Raw genomic sequence first — 18,668 nt, 5'->3', positions numbered from 1 at the left:
TAAACATCCTGCATGATATAATTGGTTTTCTTATTCCTAGTTGATCTCTTGGGACTTCTGAAGTGGAGATCTAACACGAACCTGCTGCAGCAGAACTTGAAGCAGCTGATGAAAGTCGATGGTGGTGAAGTGGTTAAGGTAACAAGTTCATTTCCTTAGAAAGAAATTTGGTTTCTTTAAAAATAAACTTGGTATCATAATTTTCCTGAATCCCCTATTTTGAGGTATTTGTTTCCCCACACTCTCCCCCTCAACCTCACTTGCATATTAAATTGCAACCAGGTATCTCAGCCTTCAGGAGGCTGATGCCCCTCTCCCTGCCCTCACAGAACATTTTAGATGTTGAGGACTGATAAAACACACAGAAAATGCACATTTCTGAAAATTTAGTTTGTTCTTTTTTAGCACTTTGGTCAATTTTTATATACAGATACATGAAGGCAAAAGGGGTCTTTCTTTGCAAGATTAGATATTAAATGTGTTTTTAATATATGGATGTGCAATGCAATCCTGCTGTGTGTTGCTGGTTTTTTTTTTTGTTTTTAAAATACTTCTTCTGGAAATATTTAGCTGAGCCAAGTTATTTACATTTGCCAAGGCCACTGAGTGACTGTAGAGAGCTACATAAAGCTGTGGAAAAGGGTAGACTGGGACTTTATTGAATGTGTTGTAATAAATCAAGTCTGAAAGAGTGTCAAAAGATGTATTGGGGACAGATGACCCTTAAGGGCCTGGAGTGTTGTTTCCTTACATCAGTGGATTTTTATTTGGTTCATAGGAGCATAATGAATGCCTCAGCTTGGAGTAACTTAAACCATCTGGGAGTGCTGATGTTCTTTGCTGAGGGTGGTGAAAGTGGGATCTCACACTATCTGGTTCTCAGGAAGGTTCTACCTGCTGTGGATCATTTGACAGGAACACACTTGACACTGGTTCTGGCTCCTGCCAAGCACTGTCATGGCTCTGTCATCTGTGATTTTCCCTCTTCTCCAAATGTGCCCCCTGAGGGGGTGTGGCAGGTTACTGTGGGATGGGGGTCGGGGATTTCATCAGGATGCATCGCAAGTGAGTTTAAGTGAAAACAGTATCAGGAGGTTCTCCAGCTGGCACGTGCTCAGGACTCATGGGCTGATATTCCCTTCTCTCTGTTGCACAGGGATCTGAGCAGAACTGGATTCATGCATAGGACAGAAGAGGGAGTGTTTAATGTTGCTCCCATCACCATTTTTATGCCTTTTTTTTTCTTTTTTTGGAAGACCTCTGTTTACATTATCCATCTGTCACAGGATCTTTGTGTAGCCTGCTCTGTTGCAATATGTAGTTTGTAACTGTTGCTTTCTATTCTTCCAGCTTTTTTTGTCCTTCAGGTTTTTAAATACATGGTGCAGTCTATGTATATTGAAGTATTGATGTGATAAAACATATTCATATTTTCTGTTAGGCTATTTCTTAAAACTCCCAGTAAAAGGCCTTTGCCTACTGGTGTTCATTTATTGCTAAGTAGAGATCAGCCAAGATACTCACTCTGTGATTTACAGCTTCCATACACTGTGGATACAGTCAATGTTATCTCCCTTTCCCAGAGGTTTCAGCTCCATTTGTGCAGAGAGTTTTTAGAATATGAGAATGTAAACTAATAGTCTAGAAATTATTCATGCTACCTGAGAAATGTTGTCCTGCCACTTCACACAGCACAGGCATCTGCTCTGTGCCCTTCTTGCTGTTACATCAAGTCCTTGGGAACAGATTTAAAACTTGAACTCTGCTAATGAAAGTCAGTATTTGATACCTAAATGTGAAATGGAGACTTGATCAGTCATGACAAGGCCTTCCAACCATCCTTTGGATTCAAGGGGGCTCCGTGTGTGGGACCTGAGAGTACAACTTCTCTTCAAACCAAAGAGGAACTTCTGTCAAGGCTCAGAACTGTGCTTTACTCTTTCCCTCCTGCCAGCTGGTTAAATCACAGAGTCATTTAGAATTGCAGAATCATTTAGGTTGGAAAAGACCTCCTAAGATCACTGAGTTCAACATTCAGACCATGGAGTCCAACCTTTAACATGCTTTAATTGCACGTCTTCTTCAATGGAGCAAACGGGACCGTGAGAAAGCAACTGGGGGCTTTTTGCCCCCAAATCCTGTAGTGAAATTATGACCTGGATCTCCCCCAGGACTGAAGTCTAAAATGAGCTGCCAGAATTTTGCTTTTTCTGGTTTTTCATCCTCAAATATTAGTAGCATGAATTGTGGCTCTGTATTCACTTGATTTGAGTTTGGCATTCAGTTGCTATATTGAGGTTAAATCCTGAAGTTTAATTGTAGATTTAGTAGATCAGGTGAATCATGTTTGATCCAGAAGACCCATTTTTAAAGGAGGAATCTGAGAGTCAGGCTGATTTTCCATCTCTCCCACAGGGTATAATCTCTCTTTGTAGCTGCAATCTCAGGAATCAGTTTGCTTCTGCTGGTTGAGATGTTCTTCCCCAGCTGCACCTTGTCTCGTCTACAAGGCAGAAACTATTTTTGCTTCATTTTACTTTGCTGTAGGGGTGGTGAGGCCCTGACCCAGGTTGCCCAGAGAAGCTGTGTCTGCCCCCTCCCTGGAAGTGTCCAAGGCCAGGTTGGATGGGGCTTGGAGCAACCCGGGCTGGTGGAAGGTGTCCCTGCCCGTGGCAGGGATAGTAGAACAAGATGATCTTTAAGGTCCTTTCCAACCCAAACTATTCTGTTATTCTATGATTCACTGGAGCCCAGAACAATCCTCCTTTCTCAACCACAGCTAACCTGAACTGAGGCTGTGATCCATCCTTACTGTGCCTCAGGAACCTTTTTGTGTCAGCTGGAGGAACAAACTGTTCAGACACAGAGCCCTGTGCTGATAACCCTGATGAGTATCTCTGGGCTGTGTGTGGATCACTGGCTGTCACTGGGAAGAAATCCTGGAATTACACAGGTGTAAAACAGCTTTTCTCCCTCTGCTTGCCTGGAGCCCCCACCACTAATCTGCTTTTCCTTTCGTGTTGCACAGATGAGGGTGCCCAGCCCAGGGGGTGGTGAAGACATTCCTCTGTAGGTTTGGGGCTGGGGCAGCAGGTTGTGTGCTCTGCTTCCCATGCCTGCATGTGTGATCCCGTTGGGAATTGTGGCTCTGAGTGGGTGCAGCCCTGAGAAGGGATGTGCTGTGAACCTTCCCTTGCTCAGCTCCGAAGTTGCTGAGGATTACTGGATTTATTGGCATGAGACTCAGTTGCTTGTCTGGTTTGTGCTCTGAAATATGACATTTTCAGCAATGCATGATCCTGGTGACTCTGTGCTGGATCTGGAGTTTGGAAATACATTTTGTTGATTCACTATAATAAATTAAACTCCTTGTTCAGCTGTACCAAGTGTGATTTCTGACTTTTTTTTTTTTCTCTGAGTGATGATGTATGTATAGATAATCAACTTCACTAAAAAAATAATTTGCTGAAAAGAAAAAATGTGAAGCTTTCTTTTTTTTTTGCTAACTTTTAATCTTTGCAAAAAGTACAAATGAAAGCAAATATAGCTGTAGAAGCTTTTGCAAAATCCGAATTATAATTTGTCTTTTAAAATCTGATGAACTGTGTATTTATTTGTAGTTTCTTCAAGATACATTGGATGCACTTTTTAACATCATGATGGAGAATTCAGAGAGCGACACCTTTGACACTTTAGTGTTTGATGCTTTGGTAAGTTTGCCTTGGGGATGGACTGAAATGTAGGTACTGAAATGGTGAATAAATGCAACAAACACGGTGTAAATGATGGAATAAAGTTTGCTAATTAAAAAGATCTTAGTTGTTAATTATTATTTAATTCAAATGTTATATTTGAAGGTTCAGTTGGACTTTATCCCCCCAGAAAATAAGGAAGCAGTCAAATCCGGTTGTTCTAGTGGGTGAACAGCAGAATTCAGGACAGAAACAGAAAATCTGTGCTTAGAACAGAAAACTTAGTTATAAGCAAGGAGTTTTCATAGGGAAGAAGAATATTTATATATTAGGAGGATGATCAGGAGCCAGAGGCTGTGTTTTTAGTGTCTGTAATGTGTCTTCTCTGAAAAGAAAGGTGACTGGACAAAATGCAAGATGACTTTTTTCTTAGAATAACCCAATAATTGTGCTGTATTTTCAGGTATTTATCATTGGACTGATTGCTGACAGAAAATTTCAACATTTTAATCCTGTCTTGGAAACCTACATTAAGAAGCATTTCAGTGCTACGTTGGCCTACACGTAAGCTGGAAAATCCAGTTTTCCCAACGTGGCTTGGATGATTTTCCCAGATAATGTCATTTAGTTACTTGTTTGTGTAGGTTAGTTAGGAATGTGCCCATAGAGCTTGGGAGGGTGGGAGGTTCTTGAAGGAGATTGGATGTGTTTCTTGCAATAATGTTGCTAAAACTTGGAGTCATCTGCAAGGCTGAAGTCTTGATTGTGTTGTAATGATGAAGGGAATGTTTTTGTAAGGAAAATACGAGCAATTCTCACTCACACTTGAGAAGGAGATCATGTCCATTTAAGATGCTTCAAATAGAGGTGGTTTGGTGCATTAAATTGACATTCTACCCTGGATTATCCACATTGCTGCCAGTTTGGGGAGGAAGCAGTGGAGAACAAAAAAGCAAAGGTCCATTATTTTTGTGGTCTTAAGCGTTTTTTGACAATTGGGGTCTTTGCTGCTGCTTTAGACTGTTAGTGTGGGTATCTTTGCAGTGGTGATGGGAAAGCAAATCCAAACCAGGAAGCCTGGGATGCACTTTGTTGTAAAGTGTCTATTAAGTGACCAGAAAATGTTTGAAAATATTGATTTAAAATTGTGGAGAATAAGAGAGTCATGGAATCACAGAATATCCTGAGTTGAAAGGGACCCACAAGGATCATCCAGTCCAACCCCTGGCCCTGCACAGGACACCCCAACACACATAGAATCACCCAGGTTGGGAAAAGAGCTCCAAGATCAAGTCCAACCTTAAACTCCTGCCCAAGTTTGCTGAAGTAAGAGAGGCTGCACTGACAATATCAAAGTGAATACTTGAAATTCCTGGGCAGTTTTCTCCTATTTCAGCAAATCCTCAGATATCCAGATTTCTGTCTGCTCTGTTGTTTTCTGTTAGGGGAGTATAATGTTGTACTTGTTTCCTTTTCCTGAGGATGTTGGATCATGCAGTGGAGCTGGGATGATTTAAAATGGAATTGCTGGTAGTTCCATTAAAATCCTGATTTATATTCATTGGAAGGGAGGTAGTTGAAATGGGATTATTTTGAAAATTGTTTCACTTTTCGAGTTTGATAGGCTTCAAAATGGGGAAGAAGAGAATTTCCAACTGGTTATATACATTTTTGAGACATAAATTTCACAAATTCCAGCCCAAAATCCATGGGAAAGCTTTATGAAGGGAAAGCCTTTGTTGAATGAAGAAACTCATATTTTGTGTGTTAATGCTAACAATGTGTTTGTACTTCAATTAATTATTGTTATTATTTTGATCATTAGTTTTATGTATTTATAAATATTATTTTGACTATTAATATATGTAAAATTTATTTCCAAACATTATGTATTTATTATTAGTAAATGCATCTGCATAACAGCCTAAATCTGAATATCCCTAAATATCCAGCAGAAAATAAGTCAGATGTTGTATTTCTTGTATGTTGAATGGTGTCATGCTCTGATTTTATTTTTTTTCAAGAATAGGTTGCAGCAGAAAGAAGAACATAATGAGTTTATTAGCTGCATAATTAATTCTGTAACTTTGTGGGCACATAATTTTTCTTGAAAGCTTTAAAAATCCAAACTCTTTTCTGTGAACATACTTGTAACTGGAATGTGGTTTTGTATTTAAACAGCAAACTGACCAAGGTTTTAAGAACATATGTGGACAATGCTGAGAAGAGTGGGATCACTGATCAGCTCTTCAAAGCCATGAAAGCCTTGGAATACATCTTCAAGTTCATCGTCCGCTCCAGGATATTGTTCAATCAGTAAGTAAAGCAGATGCTAAAACCTCCTGTAATGCCGCTGCTAATATTGCTCAGAAAGTGGCCAAATTTCATAATTGCCACAGTTCAAGTTGCTCAGAAATATCTGAAGTTGTGATGACTCATTTCAGGAGGTTTGTCCCTGTGAGCCAGGCAGGTTTCCTTCACACAGGTGTGTATTTCAAGTAGCAGTGAACTGGTAAAATCATGATAGTTTACGTCTCTGAATGAACAGAGCTTGTCATTATTTGAGGAAAAGTTCTGTTACTGTATTGTGTTTTATACACAAATGTTAAAGAAGTTATAAACCAAGCTGATGATATATTCAGCCTCAGATTGAGTCATTTTACTACTTGTTAGCCATGGTAACAACCTTATTACAGGGGATTTATGGAGAGCTCTTGCGTTACCATCTCCACCAACCTTCCTCTGATTTAGACACTGTAATTTATTTCTGGAGGAGTCCTGCTGTGAGATTCATAAAATACTGGATGTCACTTACACTGTTGCAGGTCCCACAAATCACTTTAGAACAGAAAAAAAAAAATAATTACCTCTTGCTGCAGATTAGATTTACAGACAATATGACCCTCTGGAACTGGCCGTGGGATTTCCTTGTGTGAAGCACTAATTCACAGCTCTTTAGTGTTGGGAAGACTCAGCTCTCAATGCCAAGGGATTAATCAGCAAAATTACTGAATGCTGAACGACACCATGATTTGTTCTGCTGTAGGATTAAAGTCCTGCCTGGGGTGTGTGATTTGGAGTGATTGTAATGCAGGAGTGTGGCAGTGGGCTGAAATATTGCTGGGCTTCTGCTGAGAAATCACAATGAGCAGGCTGAGTCTTTTATTAAAAAATATAACATATTTTTAACTTGAGGAATATGGTGGTGGACTGAATATATGGAGCGTTTTAGCAGTGGAATTGCAGGCAAGTTTCAGTTCTGGATAAACACACAGAAGCCTTGTTCATCTAGTTAAAGGCTGGTGGCACATCTATTTGTTCAGTATATCAGGGTTTATAAAGGCAAGGTTTATAAAGTGACCTTTAGAAATATCTTTATTTGATTTCCTCAGTAATGATCCCAGTGGTTACGGTGTATTTACAACAGTCTTAAAATTTTGAAGGCAGTGCTTAGAAGGGCCAACTTGGTGTAATCCTGGTTCTCTCAGAGCTGCAGAGTTTTTGTGCATTACAAGTATATTAAATAAATACCTCTTATTAACTGACAGCAGAAACACATTTGTGAATACCTTGTTTATTTTTATTACAACTTCCTTTTTGGAAGGCAAAGCTTTTTGTCTGAAGCACTTTGATTTATTGGACTGTCAAGTTTAGTTACGCTTTGTACTGGTATTAGTTTCACCTCTCTAATCTGTTCAGGGGGACAGTGAAATCCATTATTGAAATTAGGAGTTAACAAGTTATTTGTCCTGCATAACCCCCAGTTTTAGCCTAAAAGGGGAGAATAGGAGTTTGCAGTGCAAAATAACACCATTTTGTGTTGTTGGTTTTTTTTTTTCTGTAGCATTCGTTTCCTCTGGGTCCTGGTTAAATAGCCTTTTTTAATATCTGGGGCTCCCAAAGGTTTCTGATCACGGCATTAAAAATGATCCACATTAGTTTGAGTGTAAAGCAGCAAGAACATTCTGAACTCTGGGTTTATCCTTAGAAAAGCCCTTTTCCTGCTGTAATTTGTGATCCATCGTGATGTAGCTTTAGAGTGGGTATTGGGAAGAAATTCTTCCCTGTGAGGGTGGGGAGGCCTTGGCACAGGTTGCCCAGAGAAGCTGTGTCTGCCCCATCCCTGGAAGTGTCCAAGGCCAGGTTGGATGGAGCTTGGAGCAACCTGGGCTAGTGGAAGGTGTCCCTGCCCATGGCAGGGGGTGGGACTGGGTGGGCTTTAAGGTCCCTTCCAACCCAAACCGTTCTGAGATTCAGTGATCTTGAAACATGAAGAAATAGTACAATGATTGTACCTAGAAAACCCTGGGTGTGGTGCTCTTTGGGAGCTGCAGACCCACAATCAAGACCTTCCTGGTGGGTTTAATTCCAGAATAAAATGGAGGAAAGTAGAGGGGAATTGAACTTTTGCTGGGAGCTGCTCTAATGGGTCTTGGTGTAAAGGGTTTGAGGGGGTTCAGGGACAGAGCTAATAGAACCAAGGATGGCTTTGGAAGCCCAGTTGTTGTTGCATGAAACTCTTGGAAACAACCAGAGCTGACTGGGTAAATAGGGGGTTTTAGCTGGGGAAGGAGTCATAGAATCATGGAATGCTTTGGGCTGGAAGGGGCCTTAAAGCCCATCCACTTTCACCCTCTGCCATGAGCAAGGACATCTTCCACTAGCCCAGGTTGCTCCAAGTCCCATCCAACCTGGCACTGAAATTCTATCTGATGTTTATAAACACCCCTGCTTAGATTTAATCTGGATGCCAGATGCCTTTTTATTTTGGTCATGATAAGTCTGTGTAACCCTGACACAGGTGAGTCATACACAGTGCCACAGGAGGAGAACAAGTTTTAAAATATTTATGTTGAGCTTGTGGTCTTCTCCCCCTTGCTTTCCACTGAGAATTATCTCATCCTATACCTGAAGCAGAGATAAATCTGCATTTAAAATACTCTGAGAGTTTCAGGAACACTCATTCCTGTGCTGTATCAAACCAGTGGACCAAGGTCTTCAGCTTGGCTGTACCTTTTGTGTCTTTGGTGTTACTCAGTGATCTCTGGGCAGTTTTTATCCCCCTGAAAGCATCTGACAAAAAGAGAGAGGGGGGTCTCTGTGGGCAGATGAGCTGTGAAGATTCATGCCTGAAGGCACAGGGACCTGCCTTGTGAGTTTGAGCTGTGGATTAGTCATTCTTCTGTGGCAGCTGTACTGACTGTTTGGGAAACTGAGCCTGAAATTAGTGGTGGAACACAACTCAACTTCAGTGCTTCCTTCCCACAGGAAACAAAAGGGTGTTTTTTTAGCAAATAGTGAGTTGATGGGCTTTTTCTTTCTTTCACAGAGTTTAAGGTCACTCACCTTAGGCTACTGGTAGATTTTAATGCTTGCTGGCAAGTTGTCTGGATGCTTTGTGGCTTCATCATGGGAGAGCTGCTTGGCAGTGGTTCCCCCAGACATCTGCAGGGTGGAGAGACGCTCTCCCACTGCTGTGTGGGCTCCTGGAATTGGGTCACTGCTGAGGGATTCACCAGGACTTGAAGGCTGAAACAACAATCCTGGATGTGGCATTTTACCATAGGAAGCTTTAAAATAAAAATCTGTTGCTCCTGCCTGGCCCAGCCTGGTCAGTCTGTCTTGTCTCGTGAAAGAAAATATTTTTTGCTTCAGTGAAGAAACTTGTAGAAATTCTTGAAAAAATGTGACACAACAAATGGTCATCTGTCACTTGAATAGAGTTTTTAAAAAGTGGGTTTCCATTGTGGTTGGGTTGTGCTTATGAAATGTAATTCTTTTTCAGACTTTATGAGAACAAAGGAGAAGAAGCATTCAGGGAGTCTCTGCTGCAGCTCTTCAAGTCCATCAATGAGATGATGAGCAGTAACTCTGATCAGACTGTCATAGTGAAGGTTTGTACTTCCCACAGCTCCATCTTGGCTTTACTTTTGCATCCTAAACCACAGTTAGGCAGTTGATGAAGTAGATGCTTGTGTGGTTGCCCAAAAGCTGGTTTTACCTCAAACATGGTTAATTCTTGGTGCTGGTTCTAATGAAGGTTTGGGACTATATAAGTAAGGTACTTCCAAGTAAGTTTATAGAATCCTAGAACCATTTAGGCTGGAGAAGACTTCTAGGATCATTGAGTCCAACCTTTCATTGCTGCAAATACTTTTCTTTTTAAAAGAGAACTTAGTTAAGGGTTAAATGACATTTAATTTACCTTAATGTACAAGTTATTTTTAAAACATTATCTTTAAGATGCTGATGACAACATAGATCCTCCTATGCACTTATTTATGTCTTAGGCTGTTCCAGAACTGCAGTTTAGTATCTTAAGCCCTAGTAAATATTTTAAATGGAACATTTAAGCAGTAGTGAGTCAGACTGCAAACCTCACCCTCACCCCTCATCCCTCTTCTGGTGTCCCTTTAAAACAGCATCTACTTTCAGTAACATTGACTGGCTCGTGGAATTGGGAATGTGCTCTCTGACCTCAGATGGATGTTGATATCAAAGAGCAGAATCACTGAATTGTAGGACTCCTAGATCTTTGTATCCAGAGGAGGCTGGATACAAAAGTTAGTGGATCTTTTTCATCATGGAAAAGTACAGGGAGTGTCATAAACGTGTGTTTGATGAGCTACACCTTGAACTTCTCCACGTGGTTCCAAGTAGAATTTATAAAAAGATTAAACTCTTGACCCAACCCTGCTGAATCACTTGAAAGATGATCAGAAAGGGACTAAGAATTGGGGGAGAATTTGGGGATAGTTTGATTCCTCCTGCTCAGGTGTGCAGGGGTTGCAGAGAGAGACAGTGGGAAAGTGCTGTGCCGGTGCAAGAGGTTCCTCCTGAAGGGAACTGGGAGAAGTAGAGCAGGAAAACTCCTGAGTCAAAGACCCCAGTCCTTTGTAGCTGAGCACACGCAGGGCTGGGGCTTGTAATGCCATGCTGAGCACACAGCAAAGAGAGATAGTGGGGATAAAGCAGCTGAGTTGGAATGTTTTAGGCAGAGAGGCTGAGACTGTATCATCTGATAATAAAACAGGGATATTTTATGTTTCCACAAAGCTGTATTTTCATTTCCTTGACAAAGCATTAGTCCTGAATGGAAGTTGGGAAGTTGGAGGCAGCGGGTCAGAGTGTGCTGTCGGGGGTTTTGCAAATAGGATGTTTTCAGATTATGAGAATGGAATGTAATATTTATTATTCTGAGGCCTGTTTGCAAGGCCTGCTTCAGGAAGGGAGATGCACATGGGCTTTTTTCTTTTGTAACAATTTATACCTTGGGGGAAAAAAAATACCCTAAAAAATGGATTTGGTTGTGTTCACCTGAAATGCAGGAAGAAAAACTTCCTGGCAAAGGCTGGAGAGATCACACTGCAGTGTGTTGGTTCATGTTCAGGACTCTGCAAACTTGGGTAGAGCACATCTCCTGAAGCACTGACAGAGGAGCCAGTGTGGAGTTGAAGTGTACTTGAGGATGCCTTTCAGAAGCCTTGACAACCTTTTATTCAGTATTCATTGCTTTCATCTCCTTTGGACTCTAATTACTTTGCTCTTAGAACACATAATTGTTGGTATTGGCTTTTTGCAGCTTGTGAAATTGCTTTTATTATGTTCAGGTATCCACTGAAGGACTTCAGTTTGTGCAGTAATGAGAAACGTGTGGTTCTGTTACAGAGAACAAAACTATTGAAAAGGTGGATAAATGTGGGATTTTTTTTGAGAGATAGTGAGTCTGGATTCTGTGAGTCCTGCCTGACCAAGCTGCTGGAGTGCTGGGAGGGTGTCAGTAGCCATGTGAAGTGGACATGACATTAGAGACTTCACTCAGCATCTCTGTTATGACTTTAGTGGGTACCTCAGGATGGACCTCCCAGGACTGAGGGGGCTCCAGTGAGAGCTGGAGGGCAGACACATGTCAGGAAGAGGAAATAAATCCCTGTATGATGCTCTGCTTGGAGCTGGCAGTTGGAGTTTGGGCAGGACACCTCGGAGTCATCCATGGTGGCTCTCCAGAGGCATCAGATCCATGTGCAGTGGCAGGGAAAGCAGCAGGGTGTTGGGTGTGAGCCAGAGGGATGAGGAGGAGATGGCAGGGCTGTCACCTTGTTGTCAGCCTTGGTGCATCCTCTTACTGCATGCCAGGTGCTGTTCTGGTGTCCATACCTCAGGAAGTAGCTAAAGGGATGCAGAGGACCAGGATTGGGAATGGTGCACCTTCCTGGCAGATGAAACACTAATTTCCTGTACTGTGGGATTTAGTGTGCAGTTTTAAGTAAGCAAAAGAACTTTTGATCTTTTCTGAAGCTTGTTGTTACAAGGGGTTGTGGGGGCAGCAGATGGACAGAGCACAGGTCCTGGATGTTCTGAAAGGATGGGTGGAGGTGCAGCCTGTAAAGGAGGGGAATGGACACACTGACTGCAGATGGCATCTCCATGGCTGCTGCTGGAGACCAAGTGCTGGGCGGTGCAAACCATCAGTGTGGCACAGGGAATGTTTCTGAGGGCTGTGGAGGTGTTCCAAGAGCTGGAGCCACTCTGCTCTGGAGCCAGGCTGGGAGAGCTGGGGGGGTTCACCTGCAGAAGAGAAGGATCCAGGGAGACCTGAGAGCCCCTTCCAGGGCCTAAAGGGGCTCCAGGAGAGCTGCAGAGGGACTTGGGACAAGGGATGGAGGGACAAGACAAGGGGGAATGAGTTCCCACTGCCAGAGGGCAGGGTTAGATGGGATATTGGGAAGGAATTGTTGGCTGTGAGGATGGTGATGCCCTGGCACAGGTTGCTCAGAGAAGCTGTGGCTGCCCCTGGATCCCTGGAAGTGTCGAAAGCCAGGTTGGACAGGGCTTGGAGCAACCTGGGCTGGTGGAAGGTGTCCCTGCCCAGGGCAGGGGGTGGAAGGAGATGATCTTTAAGGTCTCTTCCAACCCAAACCATTCTGGAGTTGTGGGATACTCTGCTGAAGTTTTATAGAAAGCTACTGAAGATAAGCAGATAATTCCCAGTGCCTGTGTTGTGCAGGAAGTTCAGCAGATCCAGCTGTAGCAGTTTTAGGCTTTTTTCCACCGATTTTTTTATATATATTGAGGAAGTTAAATATTATACACAAAATAAGTCTGTTTGGGGAGATAAGAAGTTGCAAAGACCTACACAGAAAATTAAGGTGCTTCACATTAAAAGAGACAGATGCTTGATTCACACATTTCAGTGTTTCTGTTTCTCCTTACAAAAAGTGGTATCTGTCTCCATAGTTTATCAACAAGAAGCAGAGCTAGGATGGGAAAGTTTCCTTGAGATGTTCACAGCTTTTCTCTTTGGGTGGATATACTGGATTTTTTTGCTGTCTGTAGGAGAGTAGCCTTCAAGCTGACACTAAATGACTGACTGCAGTCGTGGGTTCTTAGCAAGAATTCCTTTTTATCTATTCAAATATTTATGTCCTTGTGGAAGCTGAGTTGTTCCTGACTGTAGCTCAGGTCTTGAGTCACTTAATGTTTTGCATTTAAATTGCCTCTTCTTTTTTTAATTTGAATTTTTCAAGGCTTCAAAATAAAAGTTTTCCTAAAAAGAAAAGTCTCTGAATTGTACAAGGATTTAAGGTTGTAAAGCACAAAACAGAGACTGGGAATTTGTAAATGTTTTAGGATTATGGATGTTCAAAAATCCTTAGGAGAGATTTTATAGGGGCACATGTGTGTGTATATATATATATATATAAACATTGTTAAAGGGTTATTTTAAATTTCAGTGGTACTATTTCAGCTATGTATTTTTATAATAAATAGGCAAAATTCCATGTATTTTTGGAACGTGATTTGAAAATTCTTCTGGCACTTTACTACCATTTATGCCTCTTACTTCTTTTACGTCTTATAGACTCAAAAATGCTGAAATTAGAATGTTGAGGTGCAAGAATGACTAAACCCCACTTTCCTCCCAGGCTATAAGGGCAGCAATAATCAGTCCTGTAGGTTTGAATGTGAGAAGGTGGAATGGTATAAATGACAGTGTTCAAAACAACACTGAGTTTGGGTTTTGTAGTTAAATAATTATAATTATTGGGGTTTTTTGGTGTGTCATTGCTGGCTGCAGTGGGGACAGGCATTTCAGGGCTGCCTTTTACACCTGTTTTTTTTAAGATGTTCCATTTTCCAAAGTGGAGAGGGAAATTCCCACAGTGATCCGAGCTGACAGAGGTTTTGGTTGTCCTCTTAGTAAAATTTTCCTTGCATGCTGAGTGGCAGAGAGCTGCAGTTACAGCTTGGGAAGGTGAGATTACACTTAGTTTTTCAAACACCAGTTTGATTTTAAGAGTTCCTTGCAGAAATGAGATGTGCAGCAGTTGGGATGTATTTTTAACAGTTCCAAATGTAAGGAGCCTTCCTGGGTTTATTCCTGTTTTCTGCTAATTGGTGCGTGATAATTATTCCTTAACTTTTTCCTCAGCTTAAGCCTGTTCAGGATGACTGGGAAGACACAGGCTGGGAGCTGCTTTAGTTCTCTGTGCTTGGAATGATTTGATGGAGTGGGTGTGTGTATTTTGGGGGCGTTAAATGATCCTGTGTGTGACCATGCAGAGCTGGGCTGGAAGGTGATATCATTTCACTAAAGGGAATTCTCTTGTGTGGTTTTTTTTTTTTTTTTGCATAACTTCTGTCACTTTTAACACATTCCTCAGTATCCACACTCTACTTTTCCCTATTCTATTATTGAGCATTTATTGTTAAAGCCACAAAAAAGTATTTAAAGGAAGACAGAGCTCACAAGCTTCTGAGGTGCCTGGGAAGAAAACAAGAGACTGCAGGGCTTTTCCAGTGGGTTGGATACTTAATAACCATCATTTAAAAATTAGTTGAAGAGTAAAATACAATCATGGACTGAGTTTTCTGTGTTCTTTTAGAACCTTTTTGGGGAAGCACTTCTAAAAGAGATTTACTTGTGATCGTGCTTTGGGCTGTTTTACACTGAATTCTGTGCCAGAGGTGCTGGTTGGGAATGAACAACTGGGATGAAAACTGTTTCAGTTTGTGGAATAACTGGTGGGGACTGGGGCTAAAATACTAAAATACTAAATACTATTCAAAAATAGTATTTAGGTGTCCCTGGATATTGTTTCATCCTGCTGCTGACTGGGCTGTATTTGGCTTTAATAGATTTGAGTTTAATAAAAGAGCATCATGTGTAGAGAGCAGGTGCTTTGTGTTGAATAACACAAAAGATGACAATTAACATTAAAATAATGTTCAAATGGAGTCTGGTAAAACAAATTTATTGCTTTGTCAAACAAAAGAGTTCTTAAGAATACACTGCATTTGGCAGAGATGTTATGCTTAATTTTGAGACGAGGCATTTACTGGTGGAAATGAATGACTTTGGAAAATGACAGTTTTAAATTAAGTATTTTGGCTTTTATGGAGTACAAAGAGAGGAACATAAACCCCAGACAAAACCTGGAGTGTGTTTTTTTTAGAACACATATTGTTTCATCCTTTGCAGATGTAATGTGTTCAATCTAATGACAACCTTAAGTTACTATTGCTGGTTTTTTAAACAGCTACTGCCAGGAAGCATTTGTGACTGTTTTCTGTCATTCTTTTTTTAAATAGTTTTGCTATTCCAATAAATAAATGAAGCTTACTCTTATTTTCCACAGTTAATATCTGCAAGTGTTGAAGTGGAGGTTTTTGAGTTGGTTTTTTTCCCCCCTCAAAAAAAATTGCAAAAAAAAATCATTTCAGAAGAAAGATAGATCAATTTTGAGTCATAGGAACTCCTCAAACTTTTAGGTCTGAGCCATGTGCTGGTTTTCCTCTTGGTTGATCCCATTCTTTACCCATTTTTGTCTCATTAAACCTGGCTGGAACTGAACTATCAGCAAGAGCTGTGGGCAGTGCAGTGGACTCTTCACTGATGTTCAGAGGGGCCAGTGCTGGGAATAAAACCTCTTGATCTTGATCTTATTTATTCTGGAATTCTTAACATGTCTGAAGGGTTTTTTTCTCCCAGCTAATGTTTAGAAACAGCCCATCACTGAGTTTGTTCCTTCAGCACAAATATTATTTCACTGCCAGCTCTGAAGGAGTCTGGGAAAACACAATTAGCCCTTAAGTCATTATAAACCCATCAATGAATTTATCTTAAAGGTTGCAAAGGGTGGCTGCTCCACTTTGAGAGGTGGTTGTGATGATTTAAGGAACAAGTCGCAATTATTCCGTGCAATGATTAAAACCTGGGAATTATCCTCCTCTGGATTGGCTGTGCAGGGAACTGTGGCCATCAATTATTGCTTAATTTATTCTGTTTAAGGCAAAGCTTTGACTTTTGTGGCCCTTATAATTTTCACTTGGTGAGTTTTATTTCTTGGCACACTTAATTGGCTTTTTTATAGTTGAGGAGGGGATCCTCGAGGCGCTGCACTCATGGACTGAGCACTTCCATGGGCTGTGCTGGCAGCTGCTTTTAATGCTTCTTTGCATATGGATCTACTTTGGCTGGATATAACTCCCTTCATACACAGATATGACATGCATAAAGGAGAAATTAATGGATAATTTGTGAGTGTGTGGTTGGGAGAGGGAGAAATCAGGGATGAGACACAAGATGGAAGAGCACTCTGGGTTTGCTGCAGGCTGCCCTGTCCTTGCTGATGTCGTGCAGAGCCACGTGAATCACATCCTGGGAAGAAAAATCAAATTCCAGTAACACCCCCACAGTCAATAGAACACTGAGTGTACAAAGAAATTTAACTCAAGGAAAACATGTCCATTATTCATACAATGCCCTGTCTCGTCCTGCTTTCTCTCCTTTTCATCCTTCCCCTTTGCTGCTTTATTTGTGTGCTTTGTAGTAGTGAAAATTAATGATTTTGTAACTCGATAAGGGTGGTAATAATTTGTCACTTGTTTTCCACAAAGAGAGAAGCCCCTTCAGGCAGTAAAATTTTTATTGCAGCCCAGCTTGAAACTATGTGTAATTATTGACTGTGTGTGTGAGACTGAGGTTTCCAGCTTTGTGTGTTCGTCCTGTGTGATCACAGGGAAATTACTGCAAAAACCTGTTTGATTAAAAATTAAGATTCTCTGTTATTGTGTTTTTTTCTAATGCTGTTTGGAATATTCAAATTCAGGCATCGCTGTGTAACTATGAAGTGAAGATTTTGTCTTAGTTTGCCATGTGCTTCTTGCAGAAAAGAGGAAATTTGAACCTCAGTCCAGTGCTGATCAAGAGTGGAAAGCAATTAATTTAAGTGAGGAAAAAACCCAACCAAACTACAACAAAACAGATGCTCATTTGCTTTCTCTTGATGCTATTTGAAAAGGCAGGAACAGGGGTTTTTTTATGTGCTGAATTTCATATTTCTAATTTCCACATTCCAGTATCCTGGGAATAACCAGCATTGCCATTGAGCTGCTCCTAATAAAAAAAACTTATTTCAGCTGCAGCTGTAACAGAGTAAAATCTTCATTGAGAGCTGCTCTTTCCATGATTTAATACCCACAAAAAGGTATTTTTAGGAGCCCTTTGGATTAGACAGATAAAGGTTTAATCACGGAGCTGCAGAGCCTCGTTGTCTGATCATCTTGTCGTATAATCGAGCCAGTTTAGGTGGGAAATAAGGAAATAAACTTCCACAATTTTCTTTAAATGCTAAGAATTAAACTTTGATTGGTTTGTCCAGAAAGTAGAACTGAGGTTGCTTCTAGTTTTTGTAACTACAGGATGTTGCAAATGGCGTTTTACCCACCATCCATCTAAGTGTTAATTTTTACGCCTCTGCCGGGCGCGGTGTGAAATTTTAATTCATGATTATAAAATTGCAAGCTCGAAATTTTAATTCAGGATTATAAAATGCGAGCTCCCTTTTAGGATGTGTTACTAAACATTTATTGCTACATGCATTTGAATGATAAGCAAATAAAGCCCCAGCGCTGAGTGAGCTTTATAACTGGTCATTAGAGCCCTCATCCATCACAACACATGAGCCTGCACATAATGGCCCCATTTGCATAATTACAGTTCTGAGCCTGATTTGGGAGCGTGGAAGGAGTCCTTTAAGCATACGTGGGAATGTTTGATCAGCAAGCCTGACAGTTTCTGTGGACTAGGAAGAGGAATGGGAGCGCTTGGAAATTTGAAGCCCAACCCATCGACAGGTTGGGTTTGCTCTTTGAGAAGTGGTCACAAGCCTTGCTGGCTGCTTGAAGTTCTCAAACAATTGACTTCTTGCATTCAAGAAGTGTAGAATTTGGTTTAAAATTACTGGGGTCGTGGCAGGAAAATGTTATTTCGAGACAAGTGGTTTTTTATGTACGAGGCGACACTCCTTGAGTCTGTTCCTCGTGACTCTTCTACCAGTAGTAACTGCTGATCAGAGAATTTGTCTGTCCCCAGACTGAGGTGTAAAGTATAATCACTTGTCACAGAGAATCTCAGAGAATCCAAGAGTGATTTGAATTGGAGGGGACCTTAAAGACCATCCAGTCCATCCCTACCATGGGCAGGAACACCTTCTACTTGCCCAGGTTGCTCCAAGCCCTGTCCAACCTGGCCTTGGACACTTCCAGGGATCCGGGGGCAGCCACAGCTTCTCTGGGCAACCTGTGCCAGGGCCTCACCACCCCCACAGCCAACAATTCCTTCCCAGTATCCCATCTGACCCTGCCCTCTGGCAGTGGGAAGCCATTCCCCCTTGTCCTGTCCCTCCATTTCCTTGCCCAAAGTCCCTCCCAGCTCTCCTGGAGCCCCTTTAGGCCCTGGAAGGGGCTCTCAGGTCTCCCTGGATCCTTCTCTTCTGCAGGTGAACCCCCCCAGCTCTCCCAGCCTGGCTCCAGAGCAGAGGGGCTCCAGCCCTTGGAGCATCTTCGTGGCCTCCTCTGACCCCTGTGTAAGGAATGAATCATTCCCCCTTTTGAGGCAAAAATACATCTTTAATCAAACTGTTTGATTTTTATCAACTAAATACAAATGTTATTGTATAAGTCTGGCTGTTG

The 18,668-nt window shown here is 41.4% G+C and overlaps 1 protein-coding gene across 2 annotated transcripts in view; it reads left to right on the top strand.

Annotated features, from left to right (window-relative positions):
- The window catches only part of DOCK1 (dedicator of cytokinesis 1), a 278,858-nt gene that overhangs the window by 55,695 nt on the left and 204,495 nt on the right, over positions 1–18,668 (top strand). For both annotated transcript variants that reach the window (XM_064663542.1, XM_064663541.1), the window contains exons 19-23: positions 41–138; positions 3,621–3,710; positions 4,156–4,256; positions 5,874–6,008; positions 9,478–9,586. In XM_064663542.1, the coding sequence (XP_064519612.1) occupies positions 41–138; positions 3,621–3,710; positions 4,156–4,256; positions 5,874–6,008; positions 9,478–9,586 (533 nt within the window). The remainder of the gene's footprint in view (positions 1–40; positions 139–3,620; positions 3,711–4,155; positions 4,257–5,873; positions 6,009–9,477; positions 9,587–18,668) is intronic.

Source organism: Pseudopipra pipra, chromosome 8 (assembly GCF_036250125.1).
Source record: "Pseudopipra pipra isolate bDixPip1 chromosome 8, bDixPip1.hap1, whole genome shotgun sequence".
Taxonomy (NCBI): domain Eukaryota; kingdom Metazoa; phylum Chordata; class Aves; order Passeriformes; family Pipridae; genus Pseudopipra; species Pseudopipra pipra.
This window is presented reverse-complemented; position numbering and strand designations above follow the sequence as displayed.